At 41.0% G+C, this 18,731-nt stretch overlaps 1 protein-coding gene across 5 annotated transcripts in view; it reads right to left on the bottom strand.

Annotated features, from left to right (window-relative positions):
- Positions 1 to 14,961: 14,961 nt before the first annotated feature.
- The window catches only part of CEP128 (centrosomal protein 128kDa), a 397,477-nt gene continuing 393,707 nt past the window's right edge, over positions 14,962 to 18,731 (bottom strand). For all 5 annotated transcript variants that reach the window (XM_015558069.1, XM_015558067.1, XM_015558065.1 and 2 more), the window contains 2 exons: positions 15,946 to 16,069; positions 14,962 to 15,686 (listed from right to left, as the gene is read on the bottom strand). In XM_015558069.1, coding sequence (XP_015413555.1) covers positions 15,644 to 15,686; positions 15,946 to 16,069 — 167 coding nt within the window. In that variant the 3' untranslated portion in view covers positions 14,962 to 15,643. The remainder of the gene's footprint in view (positions 15,687 to 15,945; positions 16,070 to 18,731) is intronic.

Consider the following 18,731-nt stretch of genomic DNA (forward strand, 5'->3'; position numbering starts at 1 on the left):
TAAGTCACTTTTACCAGCAGAGGCTCTTCTTCAAGGAGAGTATACTTTGTATTTATTAGGGTAGAAAAGTTCAAAAAGACAAACTTACTTGGGACTGGCTAGACTGTAAAGTCCTCTAGGTTCTAACTCCCCCTAGCTGCTCCCCTCCCTGCCAAGGGGTTAAAGGACGGGTCTATCAAAACCTAGGGCATCATGCAGCCTCAGGAAATGTTTAGCCGCATAGTGTGGTTGACAGCAGTTGCCTCGCCTTCCTTTCCTGTTTAAAGGACTTGCTGAAAGGAAAGAAAGTCCTTCATGCCAATGATTCTTAAAAATTATTTTTAAAGGCTCTTTGCACATGTGGCCAAATGACAAAGCTCATGAACGCTGAATCCACTCTCTGCAGTCAACTGTGGGCTCCATACTCACTAATGTCATCTTAACATAGTCTCTCTGTGCTTCAATTTCCTCATGTGAAATATATTCTTGAATGAAAATGATAAATAATACCAACCTCAGACGTTTGTTGTGAGGATGAAGTGAGTTAAAATACCCAAAGTACTTCAGAATAGTGTTGGCACATAGTACACAGTCTGTCATAAGTATGAAGTATCTACAGTCTCTTTCCCAAACACATATGATGGCTTGAAGATAACATTTGAAGATATAAAAACATGTTGTAGCAACATAGTGTCTATCTATCTATCTATCTATCTATCTATCTATCTATCTATCTATCTATCTATCCATCCATCCATCTATCTATCTATCTATCTATCTATCTATCTATCTATCTATCTATCTATCCATCCATCCATCTATGGATGGAACTTGGTGAATTAATACAATCTATCAGAATAAATAGGTTAATTCTAGAGTCTACTAAGCTCTATCACTGATTGTTGCATATGTTGTTGCTGTTTAGTAAATGAAAACAAGAATCTCAGAGTTCATGAAGATTTTTATGAAGTGGATCAGGCCGAGATGGGAGAGAAAAATAAGAAGCATTTATGGAGAACCAATAGGTGCCATGTTTGGAGGTTAGCACTTTTCACATGCCATTATAAGCAAGTCCCCTGACAGCTCTTCTAAAGCAGACACAATAACTTCCATTGTGCAGATGTGATACTGAGCTCAGTAATGTTAAGTAAATTCCGGGCAGCTAGAAACTAGTGGTGGAGGTAGAATTCTAAGCCTACACCATTTTTTTTAAAGCAAAACATAACATAGAAAGAGGAGAAAGGTGGGCTATACGACTTAAGTGGTTTTACAAAGGGGTCATTATTGAATAGATCATTGGCAAATGAGGTTTATAATTCAAAGATGGTTTGGTACTTTTTTAGAATTAGCTTTGAGGTAGAAATTTAGACTACTTACTGGCCACTTTTAATCCAGGGAAGTATGCTATTGTACATTTCAATAGTAGACTCACAGATTATCAGAGATGGAAAGCCACCAAGAAGACCATATAGTCCAACTGCCTCAGTTAACAGGTAGGTATCAGAGGTGAAGTAGCAGGCTCAATGTCATACAGGCAGTTAACAGCAGAAGCAGCCGGGATTCCTCTGGACCCAACACCTGCCCTTTCAGCATGCAGGAGAGCCAACTGGGATACCACGCTTTTAAATCAATTTAGATGCAAGTGAATTTGAGTTCATTTTAAATACCCTAATGCAGTGGTCAGCAAACTGCGGCTCATGAGCCACTTGCGGCTCTTTGGCCCCTTCAGTGTGGCCATGAAGTTTCAATCGCACTGTACGTACATGCCCGCAGGTGGTATTTTGTGGAAGAGCCACACTCAAGGGGCCGCAGTTTGCCGACCACTGCCCTAATGCATCCTATCTTAGCATCTAAACCTAAGAAGAATTTTAAGGTGATTCTTAAAATTCTTTGGGAAAAATATAATAAATAATAAGAATATTCTTTAGGGGAAAGCAGGTAGAGTTTACATTCAGAATCCTCTATTTTCAAAATGTAACCAAAATGCTGGTACATACCTTGCTAAGTGAGAACAGAAATTAAGTATTATCTGTCTGGGTGAACAGCTTTTTTAAAGGGAAAGTGCTGCTTTTCTTCATGCAGAGAGGAATTCAAGGAACTTTAACTGTTTTTGCTAGATTGCACTCATTCAACAAATATTTACAGGGGACCAAACAGCAATAATAGCAGAAACCTTTCTTTGCATCTTTCATAGCACTCATGACAGTGCTGGGTTTGGGGGAGTCATAGATTGATTAGCAGTGCTTCTTCTTAGTTCAGTATATTAGATGACTTTGGGACAGGAGTCCCTGAGGTTATGTCCGCTACTACTGATGTCCTCCTAGGAAGGCTGAAGATGTCTCTTGACTATTCCAATGTTCGTTTTGTACTGAATGATGGAGCTTCGTGTGCACTTGCTTAGTTATAAATCATGAGTAAGGTTAAGTGTAAAGGCTTACAGTTTCTTTCACTGTGCATGCACCAGAAGTTTAGCATGAAAAGCACTAAGCATGATGATACCCACAATAAAAATACTGGACCATCTAATTACAACATAGTCCACAACTATATCACAAAGCCCAGGAAGGTTGACTAATATATAAAAACCCAGGGTCCATCACGACCGGAGGCTCAACCAGCTGGAAGTCAGTCCTGCAGTCTGCACTGTGTTGCTATGGCAACCCAGAACTGACTACTGCAGCTGCAGGCTCGGTGACCCAGCACTGACTGCTGAGGGGGCTGCAAATCAGGCCTGGAGAGAGGCCTGAAGAGAGAAGCAGGGTTTCATCCGCAGCCTGTGTGGCAGCTGTTGATCAGCACTTGCCTCTCTCTTTCTCTCCCTGCTGGGCCAGCAGCCATGCCTCCATTTCTCTCCAGGCCTCCACCAGGGCTGCTGATCAGCCCCGCCTTTATGATCAGGCCTCGCTGATAGGCCCAGAGACACTGACTGGCATAGTACCAACCAATCAGAGCCAAATTGGCCGGCAGAGGAGGGCAGTTGCGGGGCAAGATAAGGCCAGCAGGGGAAAGCAGTTGGGGGTGAGATCAGGCCAGCAGGGGAGGGTAGTTGGGGGCAAGATCAGGCCAGCAGGGGAGGGCAGTTAGGGGTGATCAGGCAGGCAGAGGCAGTTGGAGGCGAGATCAGGTTGACAGGGGAGAGCAGTTGAGGCAAGATCAGGCTGGCAGGGAGGGCAGATAGGGGCAATCAGGCAGGCAGGCAGAGGCAGTTAGGGGTGATCAGGCAGGCAGGCAGGGGCAGTTAGGGGCAATCAGGCTGGCAGGGGAGGGCAGTTAGGGGCGAGATCAGGCCAGGAGGGGAGGGCAGTTGGGGCGAGATCAGGCAGCAGTGGAGGGCAGTCAGGGGTGATCAAGCAGGCAGAGGCAGTTGGAGTCGAGATCAGGTTCACAGGGGAGAGCAGTTGAGGCGAGATCAGGCTGGCAGGGGAGGGCAGATAGGGGCAATCAGGCAGGCAGGCAGAGGGGTTAGGGGGAATCAGGCAGGCAGGCAGGGGCAGTTAGGGGCAATCAGGCTGCCGGCAGGGGAGGGCAGTTAGGGGTGATCATGCAGCCAGAGGCAGTTGGGGGTGAGATCAGGCCAGCAGGGGAGGGCAGTTAGGGGCGATTAGGCAGGCAGGCAGAGGCATTAGGGGCAATCAGGCAGGCAGGCAGGTGAGCAGTTAGGAGCCAGTGGTCCCAGATTGTGAGAGGGATGTCCAACTGCTGGCAGTCGTACATCCCCCAAGGGGATCTCGATTGGAGAGAGTGGCTGGGCTGAGGGAATCCCCCTGCCTCTGTGCACAAATTTCATGCACCAGGCCACTAGTGTGAGCTATAACAGGCCATTATAATGGAAAGCACATTACCCACTGCTTCAGCACACTGCATTATTAAAAACATAGCAAAACAGCCCAAAATGCCACACCTTGTGAAGTTCAAATTTTTCGACTTTAAACTTCAAAATACACCAAACATCACTTTGCTAGGAAAGGTTTTGGGTTGCAAATAACAACATAGAAAAGACATACTAAAGGTGAAGACAAAGAAGGATGGAAGTACATGGTTCTAAGTGATTTTTATAGCAGACACTTAGCTCAATAAATTGCTACTGACAAGAAGTTGGCATATGACCTAAGCAAGCTTCTCAAGTCAAACATCCTTAAATAAAGGGATGCTGGTGGAATGAATAGGCAAGGAAACCATAATCCACCACAAATTAGCAGGGTATTGGCAGGCCCATAAGGCTCAGCAAAGATTTACCCGCCATATTGTAAAGGGGGCAAAGCACAACTTTCCGAAGATGATAATGAAAAGTCAACAATGATGAAGCAATTGTTACTTCATCTTATGGGTCTCTCCGTTTTCCTTAAAATACCATGCTGCAAAAACAGCTTGGGATCTGAGGGACCATCATTGCAATTTCAGGTGTTTTGTTCCACATTAACCATCTGGTGCAAACTCCTGGAGAACTATATGGGTATGACAGGAAAAGCTAAAAAAATCAACAAATCTGATGGCCCACACACACTCAGGCCTCAACTGCACACTTACACAAACACAGGGAGATAGTGCATGCACTGATGCCACAGGTACTTCACTGACATCCACTGTGGGGGAATCAGCACATTCCATGCTCAATAAATTAGCCATTGATATTGGTGACATAGGGGTTATGTGATCTGTGTGATTTTCTTGTCATTCATGGCGCTGAAGGCATGGTCTAAACACTAAGGCAGGATTTCCAAGAACAACACTGCTATTTGAATTTTCATGCATACAATCAGGCAACTGTTATGTTTAGTGATAAAAGACATTGCAAATTTGGCTATCAAGATCAGTTAATAAACACCTTTTGCTCACTGTAGTAGGAAAAATGGCTGAGTATAGGTATGGTTAGTTCAGTTAGCAAATGCATGTTGAACACTTAAAATATTCCAGCCCCTGTGCTTTGCAAAACTCGGTGCCTGTTTTCAAAGAGCTTATTGTCTAGTAAAGTATCTTGCAATCTGGGAATATGGTATTTACATTTAGTGAATCTATACATAATGCATCAAATAAAGATGCTTTCTAGATACCATTGGCTGCAATCACCAATTTTCTATATAGTGTTCAACGTTTCTGATTCTGGATCCAATATGTTTTTTTAAATATTAAGATGCTCAATCTATGATGACATCAAAATCATTTTTAAAACTAAATCTTGATTCCTATTACATATATTTTTTTCTATATTTTGGAACTTTCACTAATTAGAAAAATGCACTGCGAATATTAAAATGGTGATGATTTATTTTGGTCTGACTTTCCCAAGTCCTTCCCGGATTCCCAAATGGCTCTTCACGCAAGGTATGGGTAACTTGGAAATTACCTCAGTTTTTCCCTGACCGGTTTGGCTCAGTGGATAGAGCGTTGGCCTGCAGACTGAGGGGTCCAGGTTCGATTCCAGTCAAGGGCATGTACCTTGGTTGCAGGCACATCCCCAGTGGGAGGCATGAAGGAGGCAGCTGATCGATGTTCCTCTCTCATTGATGTTTCTAACTTTCTATCCCTCTCCCTTCCTCTCTGTAATAAATCAATAAAATATATTTTAAAAAATTACCTCAGTTTGTATAAAGTTGAAATCAGTACCAGAGTAAGCCTGGGTCTCACTATGCTTGCCACTTTGATGAGCATCGGTTGCTACATAAGGAAGATTGGTAGGTTTCAAATGTGTTGTCTGCTCTTGTGGATGGACAGAATTCCTTTCACATTCATGCTTTCCACATGTCTCAAACACCTGGGTTACAGACCCCAGAAAATGCTAACTTAATCTCTTTCCCATGCCTATTTTATTTCCAGTTCACTTGTTATCACTCTGAGAGAAGCCATAAATACTAAGCATTAAAGGGAAATAAAATGTAGCCTGAACATCTACTTGCAAGAACATTGCATGGGAAAGTTCTCTTCAGCTGCTCTCTGGTACCAGTGTCTGCAACTGCACATCCCACTGAGAAATGCACAGAGTCCCAAAGGGCAACATTTAGGGTAGAGAACATCTGACCTCAATCATGGGCGTCAGGATAAGAAATGCATAACACATGGTCACAACTCAGAAGCAGTGATCTCGAGGTTACTGCGGTGGATGGCAGCTGTTCAGTGGGACATCTGGATCTCTGTGGCTCCAGAACTGGATTGTTCTCACATGAGATCTGTCTATGAGAAGCTCAGCCCGTCTTCGGTAATGGTTCTGAGCATTTGAATACAATCTTCATGTAGTGCCCAACAAGTGATAGATTTTCACATATACATGAGACCCTTATTTCTGGAAAGTAAAGAGTGTCCCAAAGCAAAATATTAAAAGAAGAGAAGAATCATTTTGGGCTCATATGACTATGGCCAAACTGATCCTTCACCTTTAGTGCTTATACTTTAAAGAGATAAAGATTAGGTAAGGGTCTTGGCTGTCTTCCCATATTATTTGATATTATCAAAATGTATATAAATTTTATCTACTTTTTAAAAGCTCAGTTTCAATACCTTTTCTCAGAAGAGCAATAAGTAGCAAGCTGTTGAAGGCTATTAAAAGTTTAGCATATTCAAGTCTAGTTGTATCAATTTCTAATGGTGTATTATATAGTTATTATTATTTATAACTAGAAATTATGAAGTATATACATATTTAAAAATATATGTCCATCTAATCAACTTCATCATGCACCCAATGAAGACATTATATTTTAGTTTTTAAAAAATTACAAGGCTGAGGTTGGTACTATATACAGAGATTTTTTAGTCAATTAAGCAAGACATAATAGGCTTATATTAATTGATTGATGAACAAATGGAGACAACTGAATTTTTAAAAAATACATATTTACAGAGAGGAAGGGAGAGATAGAAACATCAATGATGAGAGAGAATCATTGATCAGCTGCCTCCTGCATGCCCCCTAAAGGGGATCAAGCCTGCAATTTGGGCATGTGCCCTTCACTGGAATTGAACTTGGGACCATTCAGTCCGAAGGTCTATGCTCTATACACTGGGCAAAACCGGCTAGGACTGAATTAATGGAGATAACACTTTCTTGGGTGGATGGCCACTACTGTTAAGTAAGTTATGAATGTAAGTATATTGTTGGGAGAGTCCCTGTTCAGTGGTGGGAAATTTTTCCAAACCAGATAACAGCATGTGTAATAAAACCCATTTGTATATTCATGTAGGCTATGTTTTTTTTTAATTATCTATATAACCAGCTGGTATAAATTCCAAACCATAAAATAACTGAAGACATTTGAAACACAGTTTGAGAGGCTATGCTGTTTGCTAGATAACTTTGAAATTATAATTTATGTAAAACTCTTATTGCTGGAATTGGTTGGGGGAAAGAGGTGTCCTTAGCAAAGACTTTGAATGGGACCTATCACATGATAGTTGCTCAATAAATAAACACACTTTCAGAAAAAAACATACTTTCTTTAAGGTATAAAACATGGTGTAATATTTAAATCAAGTGTTCAGAAATTGAGAGTTCTTGAAAAGATTTAAGTAAAATACTTTAGGATTGGAATATTCTACATAGATTTTGATTTAGTCCATTCCCAAGCAAATAAGAGTAAAAAGGAGACAATTTGATTTGAAACAAATATTTCAAATGATTAACTATATAAAATTGGGGCCATGGGCACAAAAAGTGAGATAAAAGGCCAAGACAATGAACACTCAGTCTTTCAAGGACAAATATATGGGATGATACAATAAATCCCTAATCTTAGATGTAGACAGGGAGGAAGAGCTGGGTGATATTTAAATGTTCAGCAGTCATCAAATCAAAATCTTTCTTTAGATGACAAAGTCAGAGTCTGGGAAGGTTACTCTGGTGGATGATTGTGAGTGACTGGTACAGACAGGAAAAAACAACATTGCATGTTAAATGGTAACATAGAACTGAGGCCCTAAATCAGGTTGCCCCCAATTACCTGGGAAGGAGGAAAAGCAGGGTAAGAACTCAGCCCTAAAGAAGTTCACTTGAAACCAGAGAGAAGGTATACCTACAGGTCCTGATTTAATTGGATGCCTCGATGATAATCCTGATGGAGAGTTCTGGCTAATAGTCAGCAGGTGGAAGCAACCTCTGAAGTACATCAACCATCTTCTGTAGCTGCTTTAAGTTCTTTACCTGAGTCACCCTTGAGACTGGAGTCATGACATCGGAAACCAAGTTTCAAAAGGGTATTACTTGTACATTACTGGTACTGGAAAAGTAACCATGTTCTTGGTTTTGTTTTGTGATAGACCAAAATTCAGGGAAGACTATAATCAAACCAAGGCATCACCCTTGAACTTGAGCATTGATCAAAACCACCCAGAGAGCCCAGCTGGTGTGGCTCAGTGCATGACCTGAGAACCAGGAGGTCACAGTTCAATTCCCTGTCAGGGCACATGCATGGCTTGCGAGCTCGATCCCTAGTGTGGGGTGTACAGGAGGCCGCCCATGGATGATTCTCCCTCATCATTACAACACATATTGCTGGCCCCATCCCAGGGTTTCTGAATGGCCAGGTCTGAAGATGGCCAGAGAATGTGTAAGTTAACCAGCTCCCGGGTGCTGTTGCTGCTGGTTTGGGGGCACACTTTGGAGAACCAGTGCTTTAAAGAATACCGGGACAAAAGGCTATGTGTCTTCCTCACAGAAAACTAGGATTTTTCTCAGTAGAATGAATCTAATTAGTAGAGTTGCATGCAGTTAAAATTAAAAATTGAGCATTTGGAATAAACTAACCTCACAAAAAACTTCTCCAATGGAAAAAATGGGAAAGTCTTTCCCCAGGACACGTTGCCTTTATTGACTGTGGTCTTGGTCAAAGCACAGAGCGAACCTTGGCCAGCAGGCGAGGTCTTTCCAGCTTGCAGCTGTTGGTAGGAGGCTGCTCTGCCAGGGACTCTGGGGCAGGAAGTGCCTTGTTAGAACGGATGCATCTATTTTATTCAGCTCAGAGAAGGGGAAGGGTGGGGGTAAGGCAAACATCCCTAGGTTCCTCCACACTTCTTTTAACTGCCCGACCCCCCAAAGCCGCCATGGTAGACGGCTCTGCTGCCTTGGCTGCTTGGCTTCTGGAAACGGACAGTTTGAGGTTCAATGTGATAGGAAGTTTGTAACATGCTAAGCCATCAATCAAGCCCGTATCTGCACTCACAGCGGGCTTAATGGTCACATTTGTGAAATGAAAATCCAAAACGACAAACAAGAGGGCTCTCAGATTGATAACTGTCTGAAAGGGGGCCACTTTGCACCCAGATTCTTGCTGTCAGCAGCCCATAAAGAGCACGCGATTTAGTGCGACTTTCATCAGAGATAGGACTTTGCAGGGCGCAGCAAGTTCAACAGGAAGCCTCCCGCCCTGCTTTCCAGGCCCCTGCGCCCCATAAAGGAGGGAGTGCTACCGCAGGTTTCTCTTTCAAGTAGACAGTTTAAAATGTGTGTTGTTGAAGGCAGCCCAGCTTCCTCTGTGTCTGTATCGTTTTATACAACTCCAGCTAAGTGCTCAGCAACAATGAACAAACAAAATCTAAATTAGCATTACCACTACCCTAGGGGTAACCCAGAATGAGAGTTATGGTGTATGATCTGATAATAGCTACCTTCTAGATCTGAAAAAAAAAAAGCTTGTAAAGAGAATATCTTAGAAACTTAGATTTTAAATCCTATGTGCATGACACACATTTTCAGAATAAGGTAGAGAGGTGATTAAATAGGTCCTGCTGGTATATGAGTACAGTACATATCAATACTGCTCTAAGAAACAGCTCTGACTCAGCACGCAGGGATGAGAGAAACAATCTTGTTTTACCAAGAAGCCTTTCTCACCTGGGTAACAGACCAGCCCACACCATGAGAAAAACGTGTTTCATGTACTCATCTCATTAATCCTCTGTGATTGCCACTACCCAGATGTCTCAAATGCACACACAGGACAAGCAAGCATGACTCATCCACAGGGTGGCCCAAACAAGGGACACCAAGTTGCTTCCAAAGATCCTTGAGCCAATGACTGTGGGTCCCAGAGAAAGAAATGAAAGAGAGGTACTTGGTTGAAGGAGATAGTTCCAGTTGAAATACAGTATTTCAAGGACAAAGAGAGTTGTACCATATCAAAGTGCAAGCTTTCACATTGTTGGCCTAGTGTTTCGGGCTTTTAAAAGCCATTAGGCCCTAGCTGGTTTGGCTCAGTAGGCAGAGCATCAGCCTTCGGACCAAAGAGTCTCAGGTTCTAACTCCTGTCAAGGGCATATAACCTTGGTTGCAGGCTTCTCCCCGGCCTGGGCCCTGGTCAGGGCTCATGCAGGAGGCAACCAATCCATGTGGTTCTCTCACATTGATGTTTCTCTCTGTCTTTCCCTCTCTCTTTCACTTTCCCTAAAAACCAATAGAAAAATATCCTCGGGTGAGGATTCCATAAATAAATAAATAAATAAATAAATAAATTAAAAAGCCACTTGAACTGTTGGTGGCTTCAATGACTCAAAAATACACCTGACTCTAAATTGAAAAAAATTTTAAGGAAAAGGTAACAATGGGAAACCTGATACTATAAAAATTAGACTTGTCCTTTTATATAAAAAACCATGATTTTAAGAAAATACCAATGAGAATTAAAAAGACACTGTCAATTAGGGATTATCTGATGAGAATATATTATCCTCCTTTCCCTCAGAATAAGGTACTTCCTGATTTTTAAATTATAACATCTAATCTGTTGGTACTTTAACATCCACTAATTCCATTTTAAAAATATTGCTTCCAACCAGTTTTTTGATCTTTTATTTCCAGTGAAGTATATAGCTGAGATGACACAGAGCATCAATATTTAAGGCTAAATTGTAACTTTCGTTTTTATTGAAATACTGTCAGTCAAGTGCTTTACTAAAGAATGGAAAATGAGAGGGTGTCAAGTTGTGGGAATCTGCTGAGAGATGACAGACGACAGTCTGCGCATGGAAACCCTGCATCTGCCAGCTTGAGAAATACCGGCAACAGCAGCCATGCAACGTCAACTTTTTAAAACAACACATTGTTAGTATTGCTATTCTATTGTGATCAATGTTGTGTGGCTTTATTTTAACTATAGAGGCTTTTTTTTCATGTCCTCACTTACATGCCCAAGGACATAAGATTCCACATTTTGAAACGTAGAGATAATCGGATTATATAGTTTAAACTATCCTCCTGAAAGGGAACGAACAAGATGCTATGTTTAGAAATGCAGTGTATTCATAGAGAGAGCAAGACAGCAAGCTCACAGTCACAGGTGTCACATGGCTTTGTGCCATATCAGAGTCAAGCTCTGTTATGGAAGAGATACCCAGCTACAGAAGTACTCTTAGAGTTTCAATCATGAGAGCAAAGACATGTGACATTCAAATCCTTTTCTAATTGGCTGGTCCTGAAAGATATGCAGATGCTACAAACCCTAGCCTGCCCCTTTCTTGTGGGTTGTAGAGTAACTAGACTTCAGAGGTCAACAGTGGGGGCGAACCTGGCAGAAGAGTGACTGAACTGGGTTGGGTTTTGATCTAGCACAGTGGTTCTCAACCTTGGCTGCACATTAGAATCACCTGGGAATCTTTTAAAAATCCTGATTTCTGGGCTTTATCCTCTGGAAATTCTGTTTCTTTGTTACTAATGTTGTGGCCCTGCCCCATAACAAAAAAAACACACAGAATTTCCGGAGGATGAAGCCCAGAAATCAGAATTTAAAAAAGATTCCCAGGTGATTCTAATGTGCAGCCAAGGTTGAGAACCACTGGTTTAGGAGGTGAGCATAGGCGTGGGCAGAGCTGGAGAGACTAAGATGGGGCAGATGAGGTTAGAACTTGAAGGACAGCTGGTTTCACCTGAGCAGAGCAGATTCGTTTACTCTGTTACTAATCAGAGTCAAGGGAGACTTCTCTAAATTTTGTTTGGGACCTAACGTTCTGCTTCTAGACGTAGGCATTTTTGCTGGCCTTTAAATTTGATGTGTCCTGCTTTGTACGGAAGTGAAACTAAATGGAATCTTTCATGGCCCAAATTTCTTTTCTCAAATAGGGATAAGCTGGTATGTTTTTCTTGCTAAATATTTGAGAACTTAAAAGTTAAAAGATGTAACTATTTTTAAATTGAACTTTAGTGCATGAAATGTCTTTATATACAAACTTTCCCAAATTTACTTTCCAGCTTAAGGTTCATGGTTTAGTTTTGATCCAAGAAAACCAGATGCTTTCGTGAGGACAGCTTCCTCATTTTAAGCCTATGAAAATCACAAATTTTGTTTTGTTTTGAATGGAGAGAAAATACTGGGACAGTTCATTTGAGGAGGAGTGTCAGAATCTTGGAAAAGGACTCACCTACTTAATGACCATTCATGTTCTTGGCTACCATATCATGTGCAACTGGGATTATAGTACAAATCCTGACTAAAACAATTTGAGATATTTGCCCCTTCCTAAGAAACAGGTTTGCTTGCTAATTAAATATACCATCCAAATATATATGTAAGAGTGTTGTCCCACATACAACGGTATTTGTTAAATATAAGATTTAATATTTTAGAGAAAATATAACAATTACTGTGACTCTAAATACACTTTACATATCACTGACCAGAGCTTCAAAATGGAAAATGCATTTATCATAGTTCAAAGTAGAAAAATGAGGAAAAATAGCCTTGTTTTCCTAGCTAAGTAGGTAGGCATTTTTTATCCATGTAACCTTTAAATCTATATGACTTATGCACATTATTTTGGGAAACTATAGATTTTATCTCTTTATTAGTAAAAATATGTAAACTCTAACAATAAGAAAAGTCATTGGTTCTGGGAACCTGGATGCATAAGATGTTATATAACCAACTGGTTTCCAATCTTTAAATCAGACATGACTAGTCAAGGAAATAATAATGACCTTAGCCAATGGGAAACACATCAAGCCGGGTTTCTCCCAGCTGTTTCTCGCCTCTGTGGCTTCAGTAAGTTCAATGGAAGTTTAGTGTGTTTAGGGAGAAAGATGGCCAGAAGACTCAAAACTATTAAACTAAAAAATCAGTCAATCTTCAAGTGAAGTCTTGGACCAGGCTCATTGCAAGAACAAGGTTTGTCCCTCCCAATGTCCCAGTGCTACAAGCAACATAGCTGAGCAGCCACAACTCTACAGGGGCTGATATCACACACTCTCCTGCCAAAGGGGTGAGTAAAGGAGCTAGTTGCTGGCTCTGAAATGTACAAATGAAGCTATTAGTGTTTTCTTAACATTTCTTTTGATTTCCAACTCCAGCTTATGGTGACTGCAAAAGATAGGAAAAATCTTCAGGGAGGCGGGTCCTTGGATTTAATTCCATATGAACAGAGGGTCAAGGGATTTTGACAAAACTGCTGCTCACAAAAAGTTGACTTTGCCTTTAAAGTTTTTGTGTGTTTAATATTTAAAGTCAGATACCTCCATTCATTCAACAGTAGCCTAGGGCCTTCGATAATATGACATAGTGGCTTTATATACTTATTTCAGACTTAAAAAAGGTCTTTCATAAGATCTCTCCCCACTCTGTTTTAAAACCATCAGCTAATGTTTTCAAGGATTTGCCAAGTAAATACTCCAAGTTACCTTAAACTTCCAGGTCTAACTGTCCTGATGTAATTCTTTTTAATGACCACAGATGTGCCAATAATGGTTTAGATCAGTTCCTATTAAACAGATTGGACTGCACAAAGTTCTTACTAATATATTCAGGGTAAAGCTATTTAACCTTAATCTACAGGATTTAAATAAAACCTGTTAATTTTCTCTCCAGATCCAAGGAGATAAACTTCAGATCCAAGGAGTTAAGATATTATGATGTTGGTCAAAAAAGCAATGAAAATATTGACATAATTTCTTAATACCCCCAATATTACTATAGAGTTGATATGGGTTATGCGAAGCACCGTGACTGCGAGCCACTCCTTCACAAAGGGCTGTTCCCACTAAAACCTCCCAGTGCTCGTCAGCACATTAATGTTTTGATATCCTGAGGTTAGACAAAACCAAACCAAACCTGTTTAATGTCCAAATCAGAATTTCTCCAGCTAGCCTGAACACATCACCCCTTTTCTTGTAATTCCTAATGCCATACAAACTTGGGGACAGGAACACCTGCTTTTATGTTTCTGTTTTCCTTCCTAGCACAACAGCTGGCCTATAGGAGGAACTCAGCAAAAGGTTTAGAAAATGACTATGACAAAATGTGTGCCTGTACTCTTGGAGGCTATGAAGATTGTATTATGTAATTTAGGGATAGGAAACTTCATCTTCTGTAGTAACCATAGCATTTACAGTCACGTCTTCTGCACATTCAAATATGGTCCACTAGGAAAACATATCTTGAGTGAAAACAGAAGCATCTTTATGAAATACTAGAGGCCCAGTGCATGAAATTCGTGCATGGGTATTGTCCCAAGGCCTGGCCTGTGATCAGGGCCAACTTCCTCAGCTGCCCACAGCCAGCCTCGCCCCCTGCCGCCACCCACCCCCGGTTCCCCGTTTGCCATCGGGTGATCAGAACCTGCCGGTCGGGGAAAGATACCAAGAGGCGGTCAGTGAGCCTCATAGTGACTGGTCTAGCGGTCGTTCTGGCCATTCTGCCATTAGGGTCAATTGCATATTACCCTTTTATTATATAGGAATAGAGGCCTGGTGCATGGGTGAAGGCTGGCTGGCCTGCCCTGAAGGGGGCCCTGGATCAGGGTGGGGGTCCCCACTGGGGGTGGGCCCGGCCTGAGTCAATGGCCGTGGGTGGTTTGCAGGCTGGCCACAACCCTGATTAGGGTGGGGGTCCCTGATGGGGGGCAGGGCCGGCCTGGGTGAGGGGCCATGGGCAGTTTGCAGGCCGGCCACACCCCCAGCTTTGTCAGGATGGACCTCCAGAATGACATCCGGAAGACATCTGGTTATCTGGTTTAATTAGCATATTATCCTTTTATTAGTATAGATGGGAAATCTAACAAATAAAGATGTGATGCACATTAGGAAGGTATTGCTTTATTGTTCTTGTCTCTGTGCAGGATATTCCCACCATGACCCAATGTTCACCATTATTTAGCATTTAATAGAAATCTTTCTCCACTGGTAGATCAGCATGTAAAGAAGACAAGTTCTTAAAAACACTGATGTGGGAAAAGCTGAGAGGCTGAAAGTAGATAGATAGAATCAATTTATATGAGAGCTCCTGCAGAGAAAATCTCATGGACACAGGAGTTTGGTACTGTGATTTTGGTCAGAGTAAACCAAAGATGGTCCAGGATATAACTGAAGTAATCACAGTGGGATATTTGGCCACAAAAAGAAAAATAAATAAATTGTGCATTGAATTCTTTACAGGGCTCTGCAATTCAGATAGCATTGTAAATTCTTTATTGTTATTTAATAGGAATAATTGGAAATAATGTTAATGTACTGTATGTAGCAACAGACTGCTGAGCTGATGAATTTAACAATCCTGAGCATTTATAAAGTGAACTACTATTATATTTGCATATCTCCATGACATGTTATAACACATGATAATTTATTAGGGAGAAAGCATTTTTTAAAAAAATCAGTTGTATATAAATGCTCCCTGAATTTGAAGTGCTGGCAACTTCTGCCTCCAGGGGAACTCATTTTCCTCCATTTTAGCTAGTCATTGTTGAAAGACCTCAATTATAAACTCAAATTTTGGTTGTAAAAATGAGACTGGCGGCATCTGAAAAAGAAAAATGCAAAGTGAAAAATATCACTTTTTCTGCTGGTATAAGTTGCTAATAAGTTAGTTGTAAGTATTCATGAGCTGACAGTGTTTGGAGTGCTTTAACGTATATCATTCACAAGGACCAACTGTAGTCGGTGTTTGGCAATGCTGAAGAGTATAGACTTCAGCTATGTCCGCTAGAGAATGTAGGCCAATTGCAGCAAGGGTAGATATGCTATTGTTTATAAAACACTCATGGAAAGCAACTAATTACATTTTGCTGTTTTTGCTTTCATATTCCTGCTTTTTGGATTGTGGACTTGTTCCATCCATTGGTAAACCTGTGGCATCTTCCTTGGTTGAAGTTGAATCGGGAGCAAAAGTTCTTCTGGTAAATGCTGGCAAGGTAAAAGAAAAGAGAAAAATCAACCTAAGTGAACATAATCCCTGGACCAAAACATTGTAAATAATCATATTTCATCTAGTTTTCTGTCAACTTTACATGGCTTAACAGACCTTCAATGTAGGAATAAATTTAGTCAGTTCACTATATTTTCAAAAAACATCCATGTGATTTAATTTGGGGGAGGGGAATATGAAGTATCTGAGAGTGGAAGATGTGTGTGTGACCAGTATATAATGATGTAAAGTACACAGAATTTTGGAGTGAGAAATCTTAAGGGCCTCCTTTATGCAGAATATTGTTTGTTTCACCAAAGGAAATTGAGACTAGAGTTAGAATTTAACATATTCTGTGTGTGTGTGTGTGTGTGTGTGTGTGTGTGTGTGTTTTACTACCTCTTAACATCTCCTGTGAATTCCAGCCACCTATATCCAACTATGTGAAATCTTCCTGCCTGATTTCTAATCTCAGATGCCTGCCCATCCTTTTCTCTTCTCCGCCTTCAAAAATGAAACACTCAATCACTTAGTTTCTCAGACCTTGGTTCCTTACTTCCTTTGTCCTGCCTCCTGCACCATCCAATTTAAGACTGAGTTCTGATGGTTATGCCTCCAAGTTCTACTTGACACTACGGTGGGCCTTGACTTACGAGTGTCCCGACTAATGAGTTTTTTGAGATACCAGCTATCTCTCGGCAGATTTTTTGCATTGAGTTGACAGAGTAATTTGAGTTAACGAGCTCCTTAACGAGCTCGGTCTTGGAACGAATTAAACTCGTAAGGCCCCACTGTATTTCTGTTATCATCACACCAGCCCAAGTTACCATTCCCTCTTTTCCTGTTTTTTCTTGCCCCTTTCTCCATACCACAACCAGAGCTACCTTTTTTAAAAAAATTCTCAACTGAGGGTATGTTTTTATTGATTTGGGGGAGACAGAGGAAAAAAGAGAGAGAGAGAGAGAGAGAGAGAGAGACATCGATAGTTACCTCCCATACAAGCCCCAACCAGGGACTGAATCCATGACATTTTAGTGTATGAGATGATGCTCCACCCAACTGGACCATCTGGCCAGGCCACAACCAGAGTTATTATTTAAAAGGTAAATCAGAGTAGGTCATTCTCCTGCATAACCCCCCACCACATGCACACACGCACCACCACCATCACCATCATTACCACCACCAATGGCCTCCCAGTGAACTTGGAATAAAATCCAAACATCTTCCTTTAGCTCCCTGGGGACCTCCTCTCTCTCTCTCTCTCTCTCTCTCTCTCTCTCTCTCTCCATTCCTCACTCTCACTGACTCATTCGCTCATTCAGTGTTCCATCTCTCTAGAAGACCATGTCCCTTTCTTCTCTGGGTACTTTGCACTTTTAATGCTCCCTCTCGAAGGAAAACTTTCCACTCAATTTTAATTCAGTGGCTTCTTCTTACCATTCAGGTTTCAGCTCAGTTGTAACCTCCTCAGAAAAATATCTGCTGATCACTCATTTAAGGGAGCAGCCCTGTTCCAGGTGCCTTACATCATTTCACCTTTAAACCACAATCACCATTTCAAATTGTTTACTTGTTTACTACCTATTCCTCCAGGAGATGAGGTGACCTCTCCTGTCTTGTTCACTATTGTGTCCCCCAGAACCAAAAAGAGAGCCTCCTCCTGCACAGCCTCTTAGCAAATGTTGCTTGAATAACTGAATGTACTTAAGGAATTTTTAAGAGATAGCCAATTAGGGATTTTCCAGTTGCTTTCTAGAAAGCATCTAGAGCAGTGGTTCTCAACCTTGGCTGCACATTAGAATTACCTGGGAATCTTTTTAAAATCCTCATTTCTGGGCCTCATCCTCTGGAAATTCTGTTTCTTTGTTACTAATGTTGTGGTCCCAACCCATAACAAAGAAACAAAATTTCCGGAGGATAAGGCCCAGAAATCAGGATTTTAAAAAGATTCCCAGGTGATTCTAATGTGCAGCCAAGGTTGAGAACCACTGAAGAGAGTACCTTGTCAAATTACACTAATCAGAAATTATTTGGCACCTAAATGGTCAGTGAAAAGATAGACACACACACACACACACACACACACACACACACACACTCCTTATCATGTAAAATGAACCTATAAAAATGGAGAAACAGAAAGGCTGGTGCTTTCATGAAATAAAAAAAAAAACCCTTTCAAAACCAAAAAACATTTTTCTACCTATCAGTACTGCAATATTTTTATGGCCATAAATCCTTGGCATTTTATGTGTAAAGTGGAGGACCACATAGGAAGTGTCTATTCAGAGTTAGGTGGGTGGATCCTGACACTCAGAGCAGAAGTGAAAAGTGTGTGCTATTCTGGTAGCAGAGAAATTGTTTCACCCGAGGGACTTAAACTCTCACTACAGGCATGTTCTAATGTAAATTGAGAATACTTAACTTTTCTTTCCCTTTTAGAGCAATGTAAACTGAGGTAAGTAAGTAAAATAGGGTCCTTTTTTTTTAGCAACTTTCACTGATTTGCTTTCCTAAGACTATCAAGTCAAATTAATATGCATGGTTCATTCCCAACACCTATAATAATCCTCAGATAACATTTTTCCTTTGAAAAATCAGTTCTTTCCTTTTGGGATCATGCATTTATTTAAATAAATATTACTTAAAACAGTTTTA

Source organism: Myotis davidii, unplaced genomic scaffold, assembly GCF_000327345.1.
Source record: "Myotis davidii unplaced genomic scaffold, ASM32734v1 scaffold309, whole genome shotgun sequence".
NCBI lineage: Eukaryota > Metazoa > Chordata > Mammalia > Chiroptera > Vespertilionidae > Myotis > Myotis davidii.